The sequence below is a fragment of the Camelus ferus genome, chromosome 16 (genome assembly GCF_009834535.1).
Source record: "Camelus ferus isolate YT-003-E chromosome 16, BCGSAC_Cfer_1.0, whole genome shotgun sequence".
In the NCBI taxonomy this organism is placed as follows: Eukaryota; Metazoa; Chordata; class Mammalia; order Artiodactyla; family Camelidae; genus Camelus; species Camelus ferus.
Genome location: NC_045711.1, coordinates 34,525,257 through 34,544,276, shown reverse-complemented (window position 1 = coordinate 34,544,276; position 19,020 = coordinate 34,525,257). Strand labels below are relative to the sequence as shown.

General features: G+C 52.5%; 1 protein-coding gene across 3 annotated transcripts in view; it reads left to right on the top strand.

Moving 5' to 3' along the window:
• CRHR1 (corticotropin releasing hormone receptor 1) overlaps nucleotides 1-19,020 on the top strand; it is a 53,056-nt gene that overhangs the window by 18,051 nt on the left and 15,985 nt on the right. For 2 of the 3 annotated variants that reach the window (XM_032457181.1, XM_032457180.1), the window contains exons 2-4: nucleotides 4,286-4,373; nucleotides 11,440-11,559; nucleotides 16,355-16,440. In XM_032457181.1, coding sequence (XP_032313072.1) covers nucleotides 4,286-4,373; nucleotides 11,440-11,559; nucleotides 16,355-16,440 — 294 coding nt within the window. The remainder of the gene's footprint in view (nucleotides 1-4,285; nucleotides 4,374-11,439; nucleotides 11,560-16,354; nucleotides 16,441-19,020) is intronic. The other variant, XM_032457182.1, reaches the window with a different exon arrangement.

The window sequence follows — 19,020 nt, the reverse complement described above, 5'->3', positions numbered from 1 at the left end:
AGCCAGCGCCTAGGGCTGTTGACGGAGGGGTCCAAGAAAGTGGCAGTTCTTAGGCCAAAACCACTTTCGATTACTTTGAGGGAGGACAATGTGTCCAGTTTGGTGAGGCCCTGGTCTCCGATGGGACCCCACTCACCACACGCTCCAGCTATATTTTGGGGCGCCAGACCTCTCTGAGAAGTGGACAAAGCTTTGCACCGTCCACAGGAAAATGGTTGTCATAACACACAACATTCTGCATTTAATTACAGGGTTTCACGTGCCCCCTCCACCTTGTGTGTTGGCGGACCCCAGATTAAGATCTCTCAGCTTTAGAAGGAAACAAACAACATCCTTGAAACTTTTGGGTCCCTTTCCTGCCCGTTCCTGCAGCACAGTAACTTCCTCTTTGTGAAGTTGGAAAGCTGGTTATGTTGAAGAGGAGATCAACGTATGGTGGGAGGAAATACACAGGCAAACTCTGGACTTTTCATGAAAGTGTGATTCAGGAAAAAGCCAGCCGCCTTTACAAACCCTCCTGCAGAGAGAGAGGTGGCACAGGCCCAGATTCTGCGCAGAGCCGACCTTTCCTGAGAGGAGAGGTTGGTTTGGGAATTTTAAGATTTTTTTCTCTTTGCATAATGCAAAACTGGCCCTCTACTGGTGGAAAATGACTTTGTGAACCATCATATCCAAGTAAGAGGCAGGGTTACAGGCAGCCAGCCAAGGACAGGCTTCGTCCTGTGGCATTTGGTTTGGTTTCATGATGCATCTGCATTTGCCTTGCTCCTCTGTGAACCCCGGGATATTAAGATGCGAGGCTAAGCCCTTCTGGCTGGTGTATTTGCCATCTAATTAGGATCCTGGGGTGTAAGTGCTCTGTACTGAGGCAAGTCCATACATTTGGGACTAGTCTGAGGTTTTGGTTTGCCGGGGTCCAGCACATGTATAGAGGGGACACGGGAGATTGAGGGGTGACTGAGTTGCTGGGTTGCTTTGTTTTGGAGGGTTGGGAAAGGTGCTGCCAAGGGGTGGGGCTCTGGACCTGGCGTCCAAGGACTGCAGAGTTCACCGGGTAAAGGAAGGGTGAGGAGGGGGCAAAGGTGTGCAGACACCAGCAGAACCATGTGTGCTGGGGAAGCAATAAGTAATTCAACATGAGAAGTGATTCAATGTGAGTAGAGCGTGGTGTGCTCTCAAGGGGCAGCCGAAAGACCAAAGCACAGCTTCAGGCTTAGAAGGACGGTGTTGGGATGTCAAGCAGCAGGGCTGATACTTTAAATATGGTGTTGCTGGTTGCTTTAATTTGCCTGTGGCTGAGCTGGCTCTGGTAGCCCCATTTCCAGTCTGTGTGTGCCTGTGTCGGGAAATGGCAGAGGCAGGGGTGAGCGACAAGCTGGGGGCAGGAGTTCCTAGTCCCCTTCAAGAAAGAGCCTCTGGACATCCCAGCTGAGCAGCCCTCTGTGGGGACAGCTCAGAGCTGGGTCCCTGCTGACTGTACTGAGCCGAGCAGTAGGTTTGTCAGCAGTGCCACCACCTGTGCTCAGCTAGCGAGAGCCACTGGCCAGCCTGGTGGCTTCCTCCTCTCTCCACTTCTGCGTTTTCATTTGGAAAATGAGGGTAAGGATATTTCGCCATCTCTCTGGGGACTGTGACGTTTAATTACTGATTAATAAAGTGTTGGAAGTTCCTTGGGGCTAGAGAGATGAATGGGTTTGTTCTAATCACTCCCGAGTTCCAGGAGCAAGTTCGCTGACAGCAGCGCCGTCGGCTGAGTCCGAGTGCTGGGCACAGGACAGGGGTGCAGGGCTGCGGCTGTTCTTGGAGCCTCGAGCTTGGCCCAGTAAAAGCAGAAAGACCCCTATGATGGGACAGGAGGAGTGTGCCAGCAAGGGAATAAACAAAGCCCACTGAGGAATCAGGCACAGCACTGAGCTGAGGGGACAGAGTGTGTGAATCATCAGGGTCCGGGGGGGAAGTCTTCCCTCAGGGAGTTGGGGGGACAGGCTCTAACCAGGAGTGGGGAGCATTGAATTCCATCTTAGAATGTAGGATGGGAGAAAGGGCCTGTGTCATCAGATAGGAGCAGGAAGGAGCCAGTACTGGGAAGGTGGGTGGCCCTGGCTGGGCGCCCAGGCAGGAAAGGACATTCATGGAAGGTGAGCACAGAAAGCTCGCCCTAAGAAAGGGCTGGTCAGTTTGCTTCTAAGGACTGGGGCAAGGACCTGAGGTCCAGAACAGGTGAGTGGGGAGGAGTCCAGGAGGAGGGCGGACTTTCAGATGTGGGGAGGGGTGGATGCGGGAGCAGAGGCCAGCTTGGGAAGAAGGTACGTGAGCCACAAGGCCAGGGCTAGGGTGAGGCAAGCAAGGCATTTTTCTCAAGCATGGAATTTAAGGAGATGCCCCAAATCGCAGTATCAAGATAAATAATATTTCAATACTGTTACTGATTTTTCCTTTTACCCTAGGCTCCAATATGGCCCCAGCACTGTTAGTGATCCTGACTTAAAAAAAAAAAAAAGCTTTTGCTATGTTGTTGATCATGAATTTTTTTGCATTAATTTAGAGTTTAAAAAAATATTGCATTAAAACATTATGTATCTTGTATCTAAGTTTTTTGGCACCACCCCCGCATAAATTTTGCACCCTAGATGAGGCTCTCAACCTAGTCCGGACCCTGCAGGTGAGGTCTGCAAATGATGGTGGCAAACGTGTGCTGCTGGAGTTGGCTCTAGTCTAAATTAGAAACTTGCTCACCATGGGACTCCAGCAAGCCCCTACCTCTCCCCCTGCCCCAATCTCATTTTCCCCTGTGACATGGCTAAGACAGCTTCCAGATCTATGCGTCTCTATTTGAATTTTGTAGAACTGTTTGGAAATGGGCTGGAGCTGAGACAGCACATTGGCGGGTAGGGGAAGGCCAAGAGAGAGTCCCAGGGAGGGGACCCAGGATGAAAGAGCAGGGAAGCAGGGCTGGTGATGCAGAGAGCAGCCTCCCCTGAGGTCAGGGAGACCGAGCTCTGCTAGTAATCGGGCTCCCATGTCCTGAGAACTGGAGGGAGGGGCAGGTTACAATGACCCCCAATACCAACCCCTCTTGCAAAGCAAATCCCAGGGAAAACAATCGCACTGCCTCCAACCCATGACTAAATAAGAACCATCAAGTTCAGATCAATCAACCTGATCTATTAAGTGCCTGTGGTAGACCTGAAACACAATGTAACTCATGAATATATTCAGTAAATTTGAATGCAGTGAACAAAAGAAAATCTCTGCCCACGTGAAGCAAGCTGTACTACTCACAAAGGACTTCTAAATACACTGCATCCTGTTGGCCTGGTGAGGGGTGGGTGTGCTATTATACCCATCTTTACAAGTGAGGAAACTGAGGCACAGAGAGATCAAGTAACCTGCCCATGGCAACACAGTGAAACCAGGGTGGGACGCCAGGTCTCTTTTGACTCTGAATCCGTAGGGAGGGTGCTGACCTCAAGGGAGGGGAGACAAGGACTGTGTGAGGGTGTTATTTGAAGAAGGGACAGCCCTCCAGGTGTGGGATTTTGGAATCAGAGTGACACCAAGTCCCCAGGGAGGGTAAGAGACAAAGACTCCCCCTGGAATAGGGGAGCCATCTTTCCAGACACATTTATGCCTTCCTCTCTCTGGGCCTTGGCTTACTCATCAGGGACAGCCACACCAGCCCCACAGAGAATGAAGTATCATCACAGATGTAAAAGGGCTTGGTAAATGGTAAGGCACAATTTGCAGTGACCAGTAATTAGCTGGGCGGGGATGAGGGCCGGGGAGGCAGCTCATTAAAGCACAGGCCCTGAGCTCCTGCGGCTCAGAAGGGAGGGAGGAAGGGAGGGAGGCAGGTGTACCCTAAGGGTCCTCAGTGAGCCTGTGGGTGCTCAGCGGGCAGGTGGGAGGATGTGTGTGTGTGTGTGAATGTGTGAGTGTCGGGACACAGCTGGGCCATCCTTGCAGTCTCACAGGATGGAGGCCGTGTTCTTAGGCAGAGCCTCCCTGGGGCCCCTGGCCCTTAGGGAGAAGGTTCACCTCTGTCGTGGGAAATGGGGCTCCTGCTTAGTTACCTGCCTCCCTTTCAGGCCCCTCTGAGAGCAGAGCAGCCCCAGAGCGTCAAGGTAGAGAGGACACTGAGGAGGAGGGCAAGGAGGCAGGGGGTGGGGGTGAGGTGAGGGGGGTCTGGGAAGAGACATGTAAGAAAGGGATGAGATGGAAAGCTGCAGGCCAGAGTGCTCATGGCACATTCCAAACCACACCCCTTTCTTCCCTGTGCCCACAGGCCCTTCTCCTCCTGGGGCTGAACTCCATCTCTGCCTCCCTCCAGGACCAGCACTGCGAGAGCTTGTCCCTGGCCAGCAACATCTCCGGTGAGTACCCCACCCCCACATCCTGCAAGATTCCAGGTCACCACTGCCCCGACACCCACCACCACCAGGTCTCCCAGGGCCTGCACACAGAGCCATGCCCCATGGCAAGAATACACAGGGATTTCCTCTCCAAGGCTCCAAGTGATACATCATGTGTCCACAGAGTGCTGTGTTGAGGAGGTTCCTGAAGTGGACTATAAGTTTGGTGGGAAAGAGAGCTGCAACTGCGTGACAGCGTTTGCCACGGGCCTAGAAGGGCCTTGTGGCAAGTGTGTCAAGTAGTTATTTTGTCTGCTCTGAGGTGGACCACAGGGGAAGTCGCCCCAGCCCCTTGCTGCTGTGAGAATCAACAGAGCGGAGGGCTGGGCTGTGACTCAGGCATCAGTGAGGAAGAAAGCCTGCTGTTTTCTGCTGCTAAAAATGCCCGAAGCATATTACTGTAGGGTGCTAACTATGTGCAGGGCACTGTTGGAGGTATTTGAGATACAGATCTTCTTTGACTTACAACGGGGTTAAATCCATATAAAACCATCATAAATATCATAAGTTGAAAATGCATTTAACACATCTAACCTACCAAACATTGTAGCTTAGCCTAGCCTACTTTGACGTGCTCAGAACACTTACATTAGCTACAGTTGGGCAAAACCATCTAACACAGAGCCTATTTTATAATAAAGCACTGAATATCTTACGTAATTTATTGAATACTGTACTGAAAGCGAAAAACAGAATGGTTGTATGGGTCCAGAGTGGTTGTAAGTATATGGCGTATGGGCTGGGTACTCGTGATCACTTGACTGGCTGGACATTGCAGCGGCTGCCCCGAATCATGAGAGAGAATCCTACTGCATATCGCTAGCCCGAGAAGAGATCAAAATCCAAGATTCGAAGTATGGTTTCTACTGAATGCATGTTGCTCTCAAACCATGGTAAAGTCGAAAAATCATCAAGCCAAACCATTGTAAGTCAGGGACCGTCTGTCTATTACCCCAGTTTTCACAGTGACCTCCTGAACTAGGTACTGTCATCTTCCTCTTACACATAAGGAAACTGAGGCACAGAGAAGAACTAATAAGTGTCAGAGCCAAGATTTGAGCCCAGGAAGCCTGGCATCCAGATTTGTTCTTTACCACTATCTCTGACCTCCTCAATAAAAATTACTGCTTAACTGAAGATATTACTAATAGTTGTATAACTTCACCATTTACAAAGTGCTTGTATAATAGTCCTATTTCATCCTCACAAGAGTTTAAGACCCAATAATTGTACATAAGGAAACTGAGGTATAGGAGAATCAGGTTTTGGGGCTCCTGAGGCCATGCCTTTTCTGACTTGGTGTGTGGTCCCTGAACCCTCACCCTGGCCCTTTTAACCAGGGTCCTGGGGATGCTGCTGCCCAGCAAAGGTGGAGAGGTGCCCTGAGGGTCTTTGGGAGGTTCATCCTTCGGTGATTTATTTTCCTCTGCCAATCTCTCTTTGATTCAGTCCAGCTCATTAATTGAGCACCTACTGTGTGCCAGGCCCCATGTTCCCTGGGAGAACAAAGAGGGGCTCACAGTCTGGTCCAGGAGTCCAGTCCATAAACACAAGGCACACGCTGTCAGAGAAACAGCCGCCACATGCTAGCAGGGAAGCAGGAAGCATTAGAATCTGAACCTGGGCCTGTGGGGAGAGAAAGCTTCCATGGCTCAGAGCAGCTGCCCCCTGGCCTGCTGTTCCCTCGCCAGGGAGGGCCTCGGGGTTGGGGAGGAATGAGCACTGGACTTGGAGCACCAACTGGGTCCTCGTGCTCACAGTAGTGCTCGGTCTTGTCCTGTTTGTCCTAGGGGCCCCGCCTGGTAGCCGTAGAGATGAGCATGCTCTTGATCCTTGAGACTTTACTTTGCCCAACTGTAAAGTGAGGACGGGGGAGACTGACACCTGCCTCAAGGATCTGTTATGATTAAATGCATCACATTTAATGGCAGTATTTCACAAACTGTAGAGTGCTATACCACTACTAAGTATTATTTATTATTGTTGGTAGTAATATCAGCAGGCTTTTAAGAGTGCTTACCGTATAGCTGGAATGAAGGGAAGGCACATGCCATGAATTGTTCACTACAATGGAGGTGGTAGGGAGGTTAGATGAGGGATGCTGTGAATCCAGGAAGGCTTCCTGAAGGAGGAGATTTCAAGATGAGTTTCTGAGAAACTCTGAGCAGGGACTAGTAGAGAAGAGCCAATGCCCTGAGCCAAAGCTAGAGTTGACTAAGGACTAGCAGGTGGGTTTGGTGGAAGAACAGGGGAGGGGTGAGGAGGGAAAAGCAGTAAACCTGGGGAGGTACTAGAAGCCCCAAGCATCTGGCTGCAAAGTTGGCTAAGCTGGGCCGTGAGGAATGGAAATGTTTTTGAGCAGGAGTCTAGAGTTCTAGTGGAGAAAGACTAGGAGGGAGACCTGCTCAGAGGCCCAGCCTGAAATGAAGAGCCCTGCCCGCAGTCCGCCTACCAATTTCCGACCCCAGGCACTGGGGCCAGGTCAGTCTCCATTAACTTGCTTGTTGTGCTCTGGAGCAGTGACATCCCTGAGCCCATGAAGGTGTCACCTGTCCTTGGAGGTAACAGGCTGTGATGAATGCCATTCATTCCCTGATGACTTGTACTGTGCCCCTACCCCAAGCCCAGCCCAGCCCAGCCTGGCTGGCTTCAGGGCACGCAATCCATCACCCTCCCCACAGCCTCTGATAATGGGCTATTTGTCTTCTGACACTCAGACCTACCCAGACTGAAGGGCACTGGTAGAGACAGATGGTAAGGGTGGGGTAGCGGGACTGAGACAGATGGATGGGCGTCTGGCTGGGGTAGCTGGCACTGAGCTGGGGCCTTTCGGGGGCCTCTCACATGCCAGGAGCAGGGAGAGGATGGGTCCCCAGGGCCGCGGCCCCATCATGTGGCAGATCACAGTCTTGGCAACTCATGAAATCATGGCATGAATATGACAATGTCAGAAAGTAACAGAATTATTGACCAATGACATCAGAGATAAATGGAATCACACTGTTGACAAAGATCCAGGGTCATGAGGTCCCTTCCCCTGTCTTAAGGTCATGAGTGATAATAATAATTAATGATAGCTAATATTTACTTAGTGCCTACTATATGTTAGACACCATTCTAAATGCTTTAATCTCCTTCAGTCATCACGAAAATATTGTCAGGAAGTACTTTTATACTTCATCTTACAGAGAAGAACCCATGGCTCAGAGAGGTTAAGTAACTCACTCAAGTACACACAGTTACTAAGCAGTAGCCCCAAGATTTGAACCAAATAGGCCTGATTCCAGACTTTCCCACCACCATGTATGTGGCTGCCCAGAGAGCTATGGTGCTCAGAGCCCAATATGACCAATTATCTTGGGGTGCAGTGCCCCCTTCCAGTTTCCCATAACCATATTGGGTTTGCACACAGCTTTCAGTTTTTCTCAGGACCTACTATGTGCCCACAGACCCAGAGGACAGGAGGCTTCCACCCACATGTCCTGATGAATTACACACCCTGCAAAGGCATCTTTCTATTCTGCCCAGCTAAGGAGGCAACAGCCCAATGACGAGGTGGCTGAGCAAAAAGCAGGACTCTCTACCTGGCCTCTGCCACCCTCTCCATGCCAGGTGACCCCTGCCCATTCATTCCAGCAGCACCTTGCGCCTAGAACTCAGCGCCTGAGGTCCTGTCCTGCAGCCTCCTCCCTTCCCTCGACGTCTGGGTCCCCGCCCCTCTTCCTCTACCCTTCCTTTCCTCCTCTTTTCCTTCCCTACCTCTCCTCTCTCCATTTCCCCCCTAAAACCACGCAGGCAACCAGCTTTGAACTTTCTAGCCGGAATTTCTGAGACTGAGCCCGGTCGCCGCTCCAGATTGGCCCTGTGCCTGTGGCCACGCCCCTAGCTGGCTCCTCCCCTCCCTCGGACCACCCCCACCCAGCCCCTGCCTTCAGGCCAGTGTCGCCCCTTTATTCCAGAGGGAGAGGCAACGTCGTCTCCAGACTGCTTGTATTTGGTTTCTCCGTTCTTGCAGCCTGTGTCTCCCTTTCTTCCCGTCTCGCACACAGGCTTTCATGACCTCCAGGATTTTCTGGACTGTTAATAAAGGTCATGTCTATTGCAATGTTTCCCCACGCCACTTCTACACAGCCTTCTTGAGCTTCGGGGGACAGGAGGGAGGGGGTGGGGAGGCACCGCCACGCGGGGGAAGCCGGAGCGCTGAGACCAGTGCAGCCGAATGCTGTGAGTGCCAGTTGCCCAGCCTGGGGACAGCTGTGGTACTGTGGGAAGAGCCCTGGGCAGGCATGGAAGCCACTGTTCAAAACCCACTTCTGCCTCTTATTGTCTGGTTGACTAAGGATAAGCAATTTGGTCAGGTCTCAGTTTTCTTATCTGTAAAATGGGGAGAATTCCCTCCCGTGTTGGCAGATGGCATGAGACCCATAGCAGGTGCTATGGAAGCTGAATCTGTACCACAGATTAGTGGCAAATAGCATCCTTCCTGACCACTCCCACAGGCATTTCCCAAACCAGCTGTGGGCTAGGTCAGGTTGCTGGACACTGGCTGGTATCTGGTCCTCCAGACCAGGAGGGCCATCAGCTCAGTAGCTGAGCCCCCGCCTTGGTTCTGGTGTGATCTTGGCTATGGCTGGTGCCCAGTCCTGCCCTGCTCCCTGTTCTTTTCAGAAGGGGCTCTGGGTAACTGTCCGGGGAAGGAGAGAGAGGGAGGGGTGGGAGGGCAGATGCTACACTGAGGCTAGGCAAGTTCTGGGTGCTGCCACACATGACATTCCATTTAATGCTACCAGTGCCCAGCTCAAAAGACACCGTGAGTGAGTGAGTGAGTGAATGAATGAATGAATGAATGAATGAACAACCTATGGAGGAAGTTTAAGTCAGATGATATATGGCTTTATATATACCTGCCTGGCACACAGTCAGTCCTCAGTAAATACCGCTCCTTTCCCACTGTCTCCTTGACTGTTCCCCTCCCTTTATTGGCACACAACACAGTGTAATAGAAATAGCACTCAATTTAGAGTCCAAAACACCTGGCTATGAGTCTTGGTCCTTTCACTCATTGACTCATGACCTTGGGCAAGTTACTTAATTTCTCTGGGCCTCAGTTTTCTCATCTGTAAAAAAGGAATAATGACGTTGCAGGGTGGGTGAGATTCAAACAAGATACATGAAGAAGGGCTTTTAAAAAGCAGAGCATGGGCCATTATATTACCCCTCCCTCCCCAAAGCCACATGCTCCCAGCTTCTCCCCTCCTCCAGGCTCAGCACTATTGGCGTGACCCATGGCAGATTAAAATCTCAACCTGCTTTTCTCAACCCCCTACCATCCCCCTCCCCGCCCCCACCGCCACCGCCCTGTGATGCCATTCATGGAGTCTCCACTATGGCACAGCATCAGGACTTGGTCCACCCCAGCTGCCTGGCCCGCCTTCTCCTCGTGTCCATTAAGCCCCAGTCCAGATTTCTTTCTCTTTTAATTAAACCACTTGGCCTCAAGGCCTCTGCCCCTTGAGCCCTGATTTGCATGCATGCCCTATGAATAGCTTTGATTAGAAAGAAAAACCAGCATTTGGTACAAGTGTTGCTCGGCACTGCCCTGCATCCAGCAGGAAGAGGATGCCAATCTAACCCAGTGCTGTTTCCTGAGAGACTGGGCACAGGCTAATCTGGGGAGGAGATGGCAGGTGGGCCCCAGCCAGGGCTTGGCCGGTGCTGATGCCCTGTGCTGAAGATGCCACCCCCTCGTTGGTTCATGGCTCTTTCTGACTTGTCTGTACATTCCAGTGCCAGTCTTAGGTTATTAACCCCCTCCCATCATGATGGACACACTGGATCTCCACAGGACTAGTGTGCCAGCCTTGAGCAGGAGAGGGACATGGAAAGGCAGAGCAAGAAGGGGCAGCATCAGGAGGGGCACCAGGAGTGTCCTCAGTGCAGCCCCCAAGCACTGGAGACCAAAAGCACCTCTACCCTCCAGAATTGTTACTGTGGCTTCAACTCTGCCCCAACACACACACACACACACACACACACACACACACTCCACTCCAAAAAGCTCTTAAATTAAGGGCAAACATTTGGGAGGGGATTTTGACATCCTCTTTCTAGTCCAGTTGTTTACAACCTTTTTCAGTCACAGACCCTTCTGAGAATCCAATGAAGGCCCTTGTCCCCTTCACAATTAAAATGCATATATAAATTTTTCATTTAATTTCAGAGTCTCTATGAACCCTTAAAGTTTCCAGTGGACTGAGATTAAGAATTTCTGATCAAATCCAACTACTTCATTTTATTATTGATAAAGACACTAAGACCCAGAGAGGGGAAGCAACTTGCCTACGGTCACACAGCAAATTAAGTGCAGAGCCAGTCTGAAGCCAAGTCTCCAGATTATTAATTCAGTGTCCTTTCTACTCCCCTAAAGGGTGTCTCCCTCGCTTTTTTCCCCATGGTCCCCTTCTCAGTCAGTTTTCTTCTAGGACCCAGCATACACCAGAGCACAAATGTTCAGTAAATGTGGTTATCAGGCAAGCTGGAAGGTGGACCAACTTCTTTGCTGGTTCCTCCCCACAGGTCCAGAGCAGATGTGGTTTGGTTCTAGAGACACGTGAGGGGACTGGATCAGGGTTTGGCTAGGTCTCTTCTGAGCTGTTCCAGGCTGTGAATTCTGACAGCTCCAGTCTGCACCAAATGAAAGGCCAAGAGAAGTGTCCTCAGGCTACAAATGAGAGGACCCGACGCATGTCTAGCCTTCCTCTAAACGCCAGCCAGGACCTCAGCTTTAATACTACCTCCAGTTGTCTCTGTTCCTCCTCTGCTCTGGAACCTGCATTGGCTCCCTAGTGCCATAGCATCAAGTTCAGGTTCCTTCCTCTGGTGTCTCCTCTGTATGAGCTCATCTCTGCACTGGAGTCATTGCTCCTGTGCTGTCCCCAGTTGGTCTGTGAATGTCAGCCAGTGGGGAGGTGGGTGGGACACTGGAGTGGGGATATTGCTCTGCCTTACCAGCCATCTCTGCCCCCAGGACTGCAGTGCAACGCATCCGTGGACCTCATTGGCACCTGCTGGCCCCAGAGCCCCGCAGGGCAGCTCGTGGTTCGACCCTGCCCTGCCTATTTCTACGGTGTCCGCTACAACACCACAAGTAAGGGAGCCCATGGAGGGCAGACTAACTGCTGAGAGGTGGGGCAGGATGGGGAGGGCTTGACGCTTGTTGGAGGTGGGGGAGATAATAATGACAAAGACATCAATAATAACTACCTCTTGTGGGTACAGCCACCATTGACCAAAGGCCAGCTCCATGCTCTGCTGGGCATCCTGCTCTTTACTGCTGACTCTCACAATACCCTGGAAGACACTACACATAACTGTTTTATATAACTAAGGCCTCTGAGGCTCAGAGAGGTTAGGGAACTTGCCCAAGGTCACCAGCTGATAGGAGGTGAAGCTGGAATTTGCATCCAGTTCTGTCTGACACTTTCTTCTGCAGTTGACAAACTGGGTTAGTCAGTGTGAGCTATGAGATAGGGCAGGAATCATCAGAATAGTTCCAATAGCTTAGAGAGGTTACCAGGCCTACCCACCAGCCACAAGGTGGGGGACTCAGAGTTTTAGATCCATAGGCAGGGGTTCGGCCTGGCAGGCAGGCCCACAGGTGGGGTGGGGGTGGGGGCGGACTGACCCCAGCAGTGTTTGTACAGATACTTGATCCGTGCAAACACCTCACTCCTCTAGACCCTGAGCCTGCACCACCAGGCTTTGCAGCTCCTTGCTATACCACCTGTCACCCTCAGAATTAATTTGCTCTCCCCTGTCAATGACTCACAGCCCCTGCTTATCAAGAGAGCAACAGCTGCAGGCCAGCAGCCCCAACCAATCTGAAAGGAGGGTGGTGTCCCTGATCTGGTGTGCCTGAGCTCGGGGCCCCAAGAGGGAACCCTTCGGTGGGCCCTTGCAGTCTGGTGTGCCTGAGCTCGGAGCCCCAAGAGGGGACAGAGGATGACCACAGATAGCCAGTGATTGTGTGGCCTTCAGCACGGTTTTCCCCCTCTTAGGTTACTCTGGGCCCTCATCTGAGGATGGAGAGAACTGGATGACATAGCTTTTTAAGACTTTGTCCAGCTCAGAACTCCCAAGTTCCTTCTCCTGCCCCTCTCTTTTTTACCAGCTGGATTAAGGAGATTAGGGTTGGGGACCACAGCCAAAGAGCAAGTGACAGGGCTCTGAGAGGTGTTGGGACTGGGCAGGAGGCTGGAACAGCCAGGCATGCAGCTTATGTGTCTGCAACCACACCCTGGACCCCAGAACAAGAATTGAGACTGGGAAAGGTGTGGGGAAGTAGGATGAAGGGCAGGTGGACCTAAAGGAAAGGCTGGGATGCACATCCTGCCAGCATCCAACTTAGTAGGGCCCATTTTACCATTAGGAAATGGATGCAGAGAGGTTAAAAACTGCCTAATATCACAAAGCTTGGAGGCAGCACTGGAACTGGGGAACCAGAGCCCTCCTGCTCTTTCACTCACAGGGCTGTGTGCCCTGACCTGGAGCTCCCAGGAGGGAGGCAGCATTAGGGCCGGTACATGGTAAGGGATGGGGGGCTGCTTCCAGGAGGAGCTCCCCACCCCCACCATAGGACAGCACCAGGTCCTGTCAGTTCCACCTCCAAAGTGATCCTCTTGTCTGACCTACCTGTCCTCCATCCCCAATGCCACTGCCCCTGTCCAAGGTACCCCATCTCTAGTTTCTCATCTGACCCTGTCACACCCTTGCTTGGAGTCAACCCTTCTAAGTCTCCTGATTGCCTCCATGGTCAAGTCCACGCTCCCTAGTGGGGCGGGCCAGGCTCTCTGTGGCTATAGTCCTGACTACTTTTGTAGACGGCCTTGGCATTTAACAAGGTCCCTCCACTCTCATCCCAGGGGTGACTTGACATGTCCCAAATAAACCTTTAGTGCCTGGGCACGTGCTACTCGATTTGTCAGCCCCACCTTAAGTGGAAGCCAGGAGTCCTGGGTTCTACTCCCAACTCCACCTGTAGCTGCTTAAGGAACTCCTGGCACTGGTCCTCCTCGGGCCTCAGTTTATCCACCTGCAGGTGAGTGGGAGGTTTGGGTGAGGTGCTCTCTCGGGTCCCTTGTTCGTCCCTCTGTGATCCCAGGAGAGGAGCTGGAGGAGGTGATGGTCCCTTGACATGGGGGCAGGGCAGGAAGTCTCCCCTTCCCAGGTGCCGCCAGGGCCAGAGTGATGAGGAATGCCCGTGTAATCAGTAGCAACCGGGAATCCAGAGTTGTATCTGATCATTAGACGCTAATTAATTCATTTACTGATGAGGAGCTGCCAGGACTTCTAGGCTTTCTCCTTAATGCCCTCCCTCCTGCTGCATCTGATCTTCAAAGAGATGGGAAGCATTTCCAAAAATATCCATTTTCCCATGATTCTCCAGGAGCACTGCTCAGCTCAGCAATTAAAGACAAGGAGGTCGCATCCTCCCTGGCAACGACTCCACTTGCTACTCGTCGGCCTGTCTTCTTGCAGGATCACCTCCTCCCCTCCCACCAAGCCTCCCTGCTCCCTCTGGACTACCGGGCCTGGGAGGGGCTCCAGGCTCCCCCCTTGTGAAAGGGAGGCTTGAACCAAGGGAGGCCTCCAGGAATCCCAACCAGTACACACTATGATAGCAAAAGGGGACATGTTCTGAATCTTATGTAAGGTTATATAAATATAGTTCCAAGACAATAAATAATAATAAAAATAACAGCTCACACCACATGCCAGGTAGAGCTGCAAGCACCCTGTACATGTCAACTAAAAATGCCCCTCAACCACTGAGGTAGGCGCCATTGTTAAGGTCATTCCTATCTTGCAGATGAAGATGCTGAAAGGCTGTGGGACTTGTTCAAGGTCACGCGGCTAGTGAAGGCTATCTGGGTGGAGAGCTCTTAACACTACTGTTATGGCAACACCCCCCACCCCTGCCCTTCTGCCCCTTCCAGCCAGATCTCTGACCCTAAGTCCCTTTCTTTGCAGACATTTTGGAGCAGCCTCCGGCCCCAGACACTCCCATCCATGGGAAACACACTGGATTCCCCTGCTTCTTTGCCTTCCCCCAGACCTCCCTGAAAACCCCAGCCGCTGAGCCCTCAGCCCTCTGGTAGCTTATCCCTCATTTAGCAATTCGGAGGGAATCCACAGCATCTTCAACTCCGCCCAAAGGCTCAGCTCTGCCGAGACTCAGGTCCACTGGCAGGGAAGCTAAGCAGAGCTTTAAAAAACCATTTAGCCTCATTTCCCCACTGGTGCGCTACAGCACAAGCAGCCTCCCAGCAGAAGAGCGGAGGAGCGGGGTTAGAGAGCAGGCCTCGGCCTTGCAGCCCTGGAGGCCAGGCCGCGGCCCCCTCTCCCAGGGATGCAGCAGCAAATCTGCCCCCACCCCCCACCCTCTCCCTCTTGTCCTGGTGCTGCTAGCAGAGACGTCAGTCCCAGGCTGGACAGCCCCCTGGGGATCAGCTGGCCCAGCCCTTCTTCTTACAAATGAGGAGAGGGTCCCAAGAGGCCAGCTGGCTGAGGTCACTCCCGCAGCACAGCAGCACTGAGCTCCCCCGCACTGTCTCCTGTGCAGTACTCTGCCGCCCATGCCAGGCTCCAGGCTCAGGGACTGGGACTCAAGCAGCTTCCCCAACCCTCCTTCAGCCTTGCTTGGGTGGGGCTGCAACTTGAGGGTGAGTGTGAGCCATGGAAAGGCCTGCAGAAGGGGAGGAGCCCCCAGTGGAAATGGCTCAAGGCTCATTTCCCTCCAACCCATGCTGCCTGGAGTCAGGTCCAGAAGGAAGTCGAGGAAACATAGTTAGAGCCACTAATGCCAGAGAGGGGTACAGCGTGGGGCATGGTGACCTCCACCAGCACAGGAGAAAAGACTCAAGATTTGAATCTCCCTTGACCCTTCCCTCCTGGGTTTCAGGGCCCTGGTGGCCCCAGGGGGTGGGCAGGAAGGAAGGTGAGAGAGGCCCTTTGTGCAGCTCCAAACATCCCTGAGCCCTGCAGCCTGGCCTCAGGTCAGACCACAGGCAACTCCCAATCTCCTTAGAAGGTGACACATTTTGGCTTCCAGGCTGTTGGCTGCTTGGACCCCCACCCTTCCCCAGGCCACTCTCCTATCTTTTTCCCCAAGTGCCGGGGCCAGGCTGGGAGCCAGCTGAGCAGATCACAATAACAAAGTACTTTCTGCATGAGACCCACTCCCATGACACCCCCCAGCACATCTCCCATCTCCTTCCACCTGTCATTTTCTGTCCCTCTACCAGGGATGTTCCCACCACATGACCCTCCAACATAAGGCCTGCCATCATGGGGACCTTCCCTACCACCTGCCCTGTGAGCCCTGCCCCCTGTGAAACACTGCCACGTGAGGACTCCCCACGGGACACCTCCCCCACAGGACACCTCCCCACAGACAGTCCCACCTGTCATTGCATTGTGCCACAGGAGCTGTCACCACAAACCCTTTTGCCACATCATGTCTGGTCTCTTGAGTGAGAACTGACTCATCAGAACCCACCATTCTTTTTTTTGCTGCCATGTAAGACCCCAAATGGGAGATTTCTCAGAAGGGCTTGCAAGGAAACAGCCCAATAAACTGGTCAAAGTGAGCCAGTCCCATGGGCATAATCGTGCAAGGTTGGGCAGGCAGAGCCATGGCCCCATGAGCAGGCGTAGGAGGGCCACTGTACCCGTGTTGGGGACCAGTGAGCAGCAAGAGGCAGGAAGATGGAACTAAGGAAGCTCCTCTCCCCAGCTTCATTCTAGAGCCCCCCAGCAAACAGGCCCCTGTGATGGCCCAGATGGATGGATGGATGGACGGACAGAGGAATGGGCGGACAGATGCCAGGTTACTCTTTGGGAGAGGAGCCATGGGTCTCTCTGCCTCTCTCTTCTTTTTCCAGACAACGGCTACCGGGAGTGCCTGGCCAATGGCACCTGGGCCGCCCGTGTGAACTACTCGGAGTGCCAGGAGATCCTCAGTGAGGAGGTGAGGCTCTGAGCCTGGCTGCCTGTGGTGAGGGCTGGGCCAGGGTCCCCAGCAGGGCTTTGTGCCTGCTACTGGCCCATTGGGCTGCGGGGCCAGAGGCTGAGGTCTCTGCCCTGCAGGGAAGCCGACTGGGGAGCCGGAACTAGGCCAGCCCGTGAGCGGGCATCCCCGGGGAGGGTGAGACAAGTGGGCAGCAGGCAGGCTCTGACAGCGGTGGGTTGAGCCTTTGTTACTTCCTTCCTTCCACCAGAGCTCACTGGGACAGGTTCTTACCTGTTTTCCACCCCACCCACCTGAGCAACACATCTGGGTCCAGCCAGGGTCTTGTGTCAGAATCAGGGAGGGGGATGGAAAAGCAATGAGATGGAAAAAGCCCTTGGAGAGCTTTTAAAAAATATTTAAATATTTTTGAGAAGATGTGGCTTACAGGTAATACAAAATTCAAAAGGAACAAATGGGAAAACAGAGAAAACTTTCACTCCCAGCCCTGTCCCAGCCACTGGGTTCCCCTACCAGAGGCAGGCATTTTGCCAGTTTCTTAAGTGTTCTTCCAGAGACAGTCTCTGCATAGGCAAGCAATTATGTATATATATTCTTTTTTTTAATCCAAATGATGCAAATTATACATACTGTTTGACACCTTGCTTTTTTCATGTAATCATCCATCTTGACAATTGTTCTGTATCAGTACATAAAAAGTATTGTCATCCTTTTTTATATTTGCCTAATATCACATTGTATAGATGTTCCTTAACTTATGTAACCAATCTTTATTCTCAGTCTTTGGTTATTACAAACAGTGCCACAATGAATAATCTTTTAAGGGTGACATTTTGTAGACGAGTGGGTGTATCTGTCCTCCTGGTCTTGCTGCTACATCTCTCCCCCTTGCCCCTTCCCCTACATCTCCACCCACCCCTTCAGTGGGTGCTGAGGAAGGTGGGGGTCATGGAGCTGGAAGGACAAGTGAGAGGAAAGCAAAGGGCAGATGGGCTGTTGCCATAAGTTGTCCAGGGGCCACAGGCTGCTGGGACGTGGAAGAGAGGAGGCTGGTCTAGTTCCAAGAATTCTAGGGCCTAAAAGATCTAAACTGGAAGGGGCCTTGGAGACCCTCCATCCCATCTTGATCTGCCTGGTAATAAGAATCATGAGAGCACTTGTTCAAATATGGGTCCCAGGGCTACACTCAACACCCAATAAATCAGACTCTCCAAGGAGGACCTGGGAATCTGTATTTTTAACAAATGCTCCAGGGAGGGACTTCTAATGGGGAAAAAGTGAGAAACTCTGATCTAGTGCAAACCATTCACCTTACTCAGAGGGAGACTGAGGCCCAGGAAGGGGGAGTAACTCACACAAGGTTCCATGGTCAAAGTGAGTCAGTGCCTGGAACCTGGGGCTTTGCAGTCAGGCTCCCTTTGCCCACCACCAGGTACTTGGTGTGAAGGGAGGTTGATGATCAGAGGACAGCTTTCCCCACCGAATACTCCACCCTGCCCTGAATGCTTGGTTAGCCCCTCCCCCAGACTGAGATACTGGGGTTCTGCTGTCTGCTTCTAGAAGCTGCAGAGATAGGGCAATGCTTAGCCATACTCTTTTTAATCGTGCTGCTTTAGCAGATAAAAGAGTTACTTGGAATGCAGGGTGAGAGGCTTCCTGGCTTCTCAGATGACACAGGCCTGACCACGTGGTCCACCCCAAGCTGGGGTGGGTTGGCCCGATGACCTGACCTGAGCAAAGATAGCCCCCAGGTTGCTAAGCACCCACACAGTAAGCCAACCCAGGAAGTCCAGGTTGGGGGTGAGGGCATCCTCTTGGATTGGAGGAGGAAAGTAAGGTTCCCAGTTAGGAAATATAGCTGGGCCAGAAGAAATGGGCTTCAGTGGGGGTGGGGTGGGCAAGAAGACCTCCATGGAGTGGGGAATTGCTTGCCTGGAACAGTAGAGGAGGTGGGAAAGGCAGGTCAGTGCCATCAGCGACTCTTAAGACCACAGTTCATGCCCAGAGAGGGATGGTGTGGGGCAAGGGGCACAGCTAAAGCATAAAGTCTTCAGTCCCTACATTGCCACCACCTCCCGCCCCGTGCTTTGATCGTCCTGCTGAGTGTGCAGATCCTGAGGCTGATCTTGAGGTCAAGTCATCAGCTTCCTGCCTTAGGACAGACACCCCTCCCCCACTAGAGGGGCAGGTGTCTGTCCCTTTCTTGGACATCAGCAAAGCTGGAGACATCACAGCTGCTCTCAGCCTCCCTCCCTGCATTGGAGCCTCCCGAATGTCAGAGGATGTCCATGGCCCATCACACCTCTCCTGCTCTAATTTAAGCCCCTTCTAGTTGGCTGTTGGAGGACACTCAGCAACCCTCCTATCCCCCCAACACCCTCCAGAGACTCAGGGGCAGAGGTCAGCCTTCCCTCCTCTCCACCCTGCCGCTCCCACCCCTTCTGCCAGGACAGGGGTCTCTCCCTCTCTCCACCCGGGGTTAGGGTGGGAAGGAAGATTAGGGAGCACTAGCTTCTTATCAGGCCCCTTTTTGGCAGAATAACGGGAACAGCACAGGCCTTGGAGGCAGAAGCGCTGGTT